Genomic DNA, 7,116 nt, shown 5'->3' on the forward strand with positions numbered 1-7,116 from the left:
GCCAAGACCCAGGCCGAGGGGACCTATTGCCGAGAACGCATAATGAAAGCCCCAAAAAGGCCCAAGGATGTGGCCAAGGACGATTGCACACTCAGCATCTCACAAGACACTTAAAGAAGAAGAACGAGTTTAATGCAGGGACAGGACAAGTGAAAAAGCTGCCAATACTGTAATAAAGAACTCTGCGTCTGACAGGCCCATGCTCTTCACCATGCTATTCAACTTTTACGTCTACTCCCAACCACTTTAGGTATGGGCTGATAGGACAAGTCTCCATCCCAGAAAGTAAAACTTACACGTGGACATTGAAAGGGAAGTAACTACTAGTATAAAAGGGAAGAAGAACCAAGGGGGAAGGGGGATTCCTCTAGAGGAAAAGGTCCTAAAAAAGGGATAATAAGAAGAACACTAAACTCCTCGGACGGGGTCCGAGGACAAAAACCCCATAGGTTGCACTGAAGAAAAGTTTTGCTAGTCAAGCCAGATCCACCCTCATATGAACTTCCATAAAAACCACGACTAGACTGGTGTCTAGTGACCAAGATCCAGTCTTTCAAGCCCACACTCTACAAATTATATTGTTCGGGTCCTTTACATACGAGCCCAATGTCATTCTTGGGTTGTGAATAATCGTGTCCCTACAGATACTATAAATTTTATTATATACACTTAACTAATTTATGTTTCTACTTGTAATGTAGGCGTTTTCTTGTTCTCATTGTTAATTTGTACATTTCACAAAAATTCCTATTAAGTTAGGCAATTTCAGAGTCCAAATCCTTATCCTAGAAGTTAGATATTCCAGTTGAGCATTTTGTATCCTTTCGATCGACCTGAAATATAATTAAATGATCAAAATTTATATAAAAATTGGTTTCTACTCAAATAAATTTAAAACAGTTATCTTCATTATCTTTTAAAAAATATGTTGAGGATGCTGAAGATCTCTTTTTGATTCTATATTTGATAGAATTGTTTGTATTTGAGTTTTTTTTCCAAAGAGGAACTTTGATAGTGAGATCTGTCTTTTATATGTAACTTTTGTTTCTCTTTCTTTTTCAAACAAAACTTCAGCCTTCCATGATATTTTGGAAGCATCTCCCTCTCTTTGTATATGCGTGCCACCTTAAGATGGTAAAAGTGGCTGGAAAAAAAAAAAAAAAGATAGAAATTTTATTTGAAAAAGTATCAAATCATATTTGAAGTTTCTCTACCCTAGGGCTCGTGCAAAACCCTACGCGACAGTAGAAGAAGTGCCTACTCTCAGAGTTAGGCTTCTGTTTTTCTGATTTTCTTTAGCGTTTTGATCAGAAGGACGTGGTCTGTTGAACTGTGAGGATGATGGAAAACCTCTCGGCGATGTGGGCAACTTTCTCCTTAACTGAAACTGAAGGAAATAAGTATAGGGTGTGTGGAAACAGTGGGGACGGTCCTTACCTCTTGGCGGCTTGGTTTTTCACAGGTAGAGTGCTTAGTATGGAAGCGATTGCTAGAACTTTTAAGCTACTTTGGCACGTTAAGAAGGGTTTTGAGGTAAGGGATGTGGGAAATCACTGTGTGTTATTTGTTTGCATGGAGGAATCTGATATAGATAAAGTTTTAGCGGGAGAACCATGGTCTTTTGATAAAAATCTGGTTGCGTTAAAGAGAGTTTCGAGACCAGCAGAGGTGAAGGGGTTGAATTTTGATAGGGTTAGCTTCTGGATTCAGGTTCATGATCTTCCATTAGGGAGTTTAATCATGCGTATTGCTTCTGATATCGTCTCGTTGGTGGGTACGGTGATTCCGGGATCTGGTGACGCTGAGGAGTTTGAAGGGGGTAATTATATGCGAGTACGTGTATCTATTGATATTACAAAACCCCTGAGTAGAGGCAGGAAGGTTGAGTTTGAGAATGGGGAAGAGAGTTGGGTTAGTTTTAAATATGTGCGCTTGCCCAATCTATGCTATTGGTGTGGTTGTCTTACCCATCAAGATCGGGACTGCTCTCTATGGCAGAACAGAAAGGGATCCTTGCCGGCGAAAAACCAGCAGTTTGGCCCGTGGTTGCGAGCTAGTACTCCGAACTTGGCAAAGAGGACGATTGTTAGGGTGGCTGGTTATGAGGAGGACGTTAAGGGGGGTGTTGAACAAACTTCTCCTATCAGAATGCAAGAGAGGCAGGGACGGACTGAAGTGCAATTAGACCAGAGGACTGTGACAACGGACCAGCAGCGAGTTCAGTCTAATAGGGATAAGCAGGGTGATCTAGTAGTGGTGCAAGAGGTTTGGACAAAGTGGACATGGACCCGGGTCATGGCAATGAGACATCTTTGACCGAATGCACTTCTTCACAGTCTTTTCAAGCAAAGTTGGATGAGATTGATGGTGAGTTGTCTCGTTTTGATCGAGTGGAAGATGGTTCTGATTCTTTACAGGGTGGTGTGGGGTCTAGGATGATGGGGTCAGCCATTTTCTTGAAAAATTTGTTTACACAAGAGAAGTCATCTTCACCTACTCCAAGTCCTTCTAAGTTTACTCGCATCCCTAGACAATCTAGTATGGTCCTTGACCCTTTGGGAGTAGTTCTGTCTAAACGTTCAAGACAAGAGGAGGATGGGGTTTTGGAGGAAGGAAGTGAGAGGTGTAGGAAGAGGGTAGCTTTTTCAGATAATTTAACGGTGGAGGCTGTTGGGCAGCCCCGTCGACAACCATGAAACTTTTAGCATGGAACTGCCGAGGGCTTGGGAACCGTTGTGCAGTTCAGGAGCTTATTGATATTGTACAAGCTCAAGATCCTATGATTGTGTTTTTATCTGAAACATGGTCATCTAGAGAACGGATGTTGTGGGTTAGGGATAGGATTCAATTTGATGGTTGTTTTACGGTTCCTACGGATGGTAGGGGAAGGGGTTTGGCCCTTCTATGGAAAAAGGGGGGTTGTTGTTTAGGTGGATAGTTTTTCAGGTTACCATATAGATTCTATAATTGATGGTAATTCAGAGTGTGCTTGGCGTTTGACTGGGTTTTATGGGGAGCCTGAGGCAAGTTGTAGAAGTGACGGATGGAACATGTTTCGTATGTTGAATTCAAAGCCTAAACTTCCTTGGTGTTGTTTTGGTGACTTCAATGAATTGCTTGAGGTACAGGATAAGAAAGGTGGGGTCCCAAGAGCTCATAATTTAATGGAAAATTTTCGTGAGGTTTTAGATGTTTGTGGTTTTGTTGATCTAGGATATTCAGGTCCGGATTTTACTTGGAAAGGGAGACAAAGGGGTGAGTTGATTTGGGAGAGGTTGGATAGAGGTGTAGCAAATTATGATTGGCTGACAAAATTTCCCACGGGTAGGGTAAGGCACTTAAACTGTTTTACATCCGATCATCGCCCCATTCTTTTGTCTTTGGATGCAGGTGGGGAGCGTCATAAGTGGCGTCGAAAACCTTTTAGATTTGAAGCCATGTGGGTTACAGATTCAGGGTGTAGAGATACTATTTCTCGAGCATGGAGGTGGTCACCCGGTGGTACCCCTATGTATGCTACAGCCATGAAACTGAAACAGTGTAAACAAAGATTGAAGGCGTGGAGTAGAGAGCATTTTAGGCATGTTCAAAGCAGAATAAAACGAACTAAGGAGCGGCTTTGGAGGGCTGAGGAGGATTCGGTTAGATTAGGTAATTGCGATGAGGTTGATCACTTGAAAAAGGAGTTGCATGATTTATGTGATAAAGAAGAAAAGATGTGGCATCAAAGGTCTTGTATTCAATGGCTGAAGGATGGTGATCAGAATACTCATTTTTTCCATGGGTCTGCAACACAAAGGAAAAGGCAGAATTTTATTAAGGGTTTACGGGATGATCAGGGAGTAATGCAAGAAGATGAGGGGGCTGTTTCGGCCGTCCTTATTGAGTATTATTCTAAACTTTTCACATCTTCTAATCCGCATGATTTAGATCATATCTTGGATGGAGTTCAACCAATGGTTACTGATGCGATGAGAGCGGAGTTGGATAAACCCTATATTAGTGAGGAGGTTGGCAAAGCAATAAGGCAGATGGCTCCACTTAAAGCTCCTGGACCGGATGGGATGCCTCCGCTGTTCTATCAGACATACTGGACGGATGTAGGTATGGATGTTACTCAGGCTGTGCTATCTAGCTTAAATTCAGGGTCTATTCTTAAATCTATTAATCATACTTTTATTACATTAATCTCTAAAGTTCAAAATCCGGAGAAAGTTACTGATTTTAGGCCTATAAGTCTATGTAATGTGATCTACAAAATTATCAGTAAGGTGTTAGCCAATCGCCTTAAGCCTATGCTTCATTCCATTATTTCTGAAACACAGAGTGCCTTCATTGCAGATAGATTGATTACAGATAATATTTTAATTGCTTTTGAATCCTTACATCATATGAAGACTAATTGTACAGGGAAGAAGGGATTTATGGCTATGAAGTTGGATATGAGTAAAGCTTATGATAGGGTGGAATGGGTTTTTCTTGAGCAAATTCTTCTCAAATTAGGTTTCCGGGAATCTTGGGTGAACTTGATCATGGAGTGTATTACAACGGTTTCATATTCTATTCTTGTGAATGGTGAACCAAAGGGTATGATCACACCGTCAAGGGGTTTGCGGTAGGGAGATCCCCTTTCTCCTTATTTATTCCTGTTTTGTGCGGAGGGTTTAAATGCCTTGTTATGTGCTGCGGCAGCCCGGGGAGATATTCATGGGTTCTCTATTTGTAGGAATGGTCCCAAACTAACCCATTTATTTTTTGCAGATGATTGCTTGATTTTTTGCAGATCTACTTTGGAGGAATGTCATAAAATTCAAGAGTTGCTTGGGTACTATGAAATGGCATCAGGTCAAATGATTAATAAGGAGAAAACGACTCTCTTCTTTAGCAAGAATACTGAGGAGTCCTCTTAGGTTGCTATCCAAGTTGCTTTATAGGTCCCGGCTATTCGCCACTATGACAAGTATTTGGGGCTACCTTCCTTTGTTGGTCGGAATAGGACGGCGTGTTTCACTAAGATCAAAGAACGAATTTGGGCTCGAATGCAAGGGTGGAAGGAGAAGCTGTTGTCTCAGGCTGGCAAGGAGGTCATGATTAAAGCTGTGGTTCAATCCATTCCAGTTTACTCTATGAATGTTTTTAGATTACCAGTGGGTTTATGTAAGGATATTGAGGCAATGATTCGGAAGATTTGGTGGGGTAATGGAGAGACTAAGAAGATTCATTGGGTAAAGTAGAGCTCTCTTTGTTCTTCAAAATCTATTGGCGGTATGGGGTTTCAGGACCTTCAAAAGTTTAATAATGCTCTGTTGGTCAAGCAGGTTTGGCGCTTAATTCATGATAAAGATACTCTACCGTATAAAGTTCTTAGTGCCAAATATTTTCCTACAGGTAATATACTTGATGCCCCTGTCCATTCGAAGAGTTCTTACGCATGGAAGAGTATCCTATAGGCACGAGAGGTAGTTAATAAGGGCGCAATATGGAGGATTGGGAATGGCGAAACAATTAAGGTCTGGGACCATCAATGGCTGCCTGAACGGGGGTGTAGTAGAATTATATCTCCTCGAGCGGGTTCTGCTGTGGATAGGGTCAGTGAGTTGTTTTATCCAAATTCTAGAGTCTGGGATCCGGGTAAGTTGGCTGCTTGTTTTTTACCTTGGGAGGCTGAGAAGGTTAAGGGGATATATGTGGGTGACGATGAGGTTGAGGATGTTTTAATCTAGCCGCTGTCCTCGTCGGGGAGTTATAGTGTGCGAAGTGCATACAGTATGTTAATGGAAGCTGAGAATTCTGTTCTGCCAAGTTCCTCTTCTCCTTTGTCTGAGCATACTATTTGGAAGAAGATTTGGAAACTTGAAGTTCCTAAGAAGGTCTGTCATTTCTTGTGGAGAGCAGCGAAAGATTCTCTTCCTACCAAGCTAAATTTGAGACTTCGGCATATTCGACTTGATGATACGTGTGAGGGATGCAATGACCAATCGAAATCTCTTTTGCATTGTTTATGGCTTTGTGATCAAGCTCGGTCTGTGTGGATGTCCGATCCTGGGTTTTTGTTTCTCACTCAGAAGAAGTTTCGGTCTTTTCTGGAGGTTTTGGAGTCTCTGTTTAGTGCTGGTTCGAATTTCAGGTGTGCTCAGTTTGCTATGACTGCTTGGTGTTTGTGGGAGCATCGGAATCGTTTAAGAGTTCATCAACGTACCTGGCAGCTTCACGAAATTGGCGTTAGAGCTTTGGAACTGGTTCAGGAGTTCTGGGACGTTCACTGTAAGGAGGCGTCGAGCACTGTCCGTCCACCTCTTATACGATGGACTCCTCCACCTGCTATGTGCTATAAACTAAATTTTGATGCAGCACTTTTGGATGGTTTCAACCAAGTTGGGTTAGGTGTGGTGTGTAGGGACTCTCAGGGTCATGTGCTCACTGCCTTGAGTCAGAAAATGGGGCCGGTCCAGTCTGTGGAGATGGCAGAGGCGTTGGCTGCAAGACGAGCAATTGTTTTTGCAAGGGAGCTGAGTTTTTTTGAAGTACAAATTGAGGGTGACTGTCTTCGTATTATTCAGGCTTTGCAAGCTTTCGATCGATGTTATACTCTCTATGGCCATATTATAGATGAGACAAAACGGTTGGGAAGTCTGTTGCGGCGATGTCAATTTAAGCATGTTAAACTGGATGGGAATAGGTTGGCTCATGGCCTTGCTAGACGAGCGGCTTTAGCTGCAGATACTGATGTTTGGGTAGAAGATTTACCTAGTGATTTGGATGTTGTATTCCAATCGGATGTACCTTGATTTTCCTTGGTTTTTTTAATAATATCTCGCTTACATTTTGCTCAAAAAAAGATAGTAAAAGTAAAATTTATTTTTGGCAAGAGTAAAAATAGTTTTTCATTTATTAGCAAAAAGAAAAAGTATGTTCCTGTTTCAATCTTCTTAGGGTGAGTTTGGTTCAGCTTTTTGAAAAAGTGCATAATGAAAAAGTGGAGTTTTGTAAAAGTGCATAATGAAAAAGTGGAGTTTCAAAAAGCTGAGTGTTTGGTAAAAGCTGTTAAAAAGTGCATAATGAAAAAGCTGAGTGTTTGGTAAAAACTGTTAAAAGTGGCTTTTTGAGGGATAAATG

At 41.6% G+C, this 7,116-nt stretch overlaps 1 protein-coding gene across 1 annotated transcript; it reads left to right on the top strand.

The window, feature by feature from the left end:
* The first annotated feature begins 5,774 nt into the window (after positions 1-5,774).
* Positions 5,775-6,788, top strand: LOC115950354. Its single transcript, XM_031067562.1, has one exon. It carries the CDS (start codon positions 5,775-5,777, stop codon positions 6,786-6,788), a length of 1,014 nt encoding a protein of 337 aa, XP_030923422.1.
* Positions 6,789-7,116: the final 328 nt, after the last annotated feature.

The sequence above is a fragment of the Quercus lobata genome, chromosome 6 (assembly GCF_001633185.2).
Source record: "Quercus lobata isolate SW786 chromosome 6, ValleyOak3.0 Primary Assembly, whole genome shotgun sequence".
Lineage (NCBI taxonomy): Eukaryota > Viridiplantae > Streptophyta > Magnoliopsida > Fagales > Fagaceae > Quercus > Quercus lobata.

Coding starts and splice junctions, on each gene's coding strand:
- LOC115950354 (XM_031067562.1), top strand. CDS start 5,775: ATGGAAGCTGAGAATTCTGTTCTGCCAAGTTCCTCTTCTCCTTTGTCT.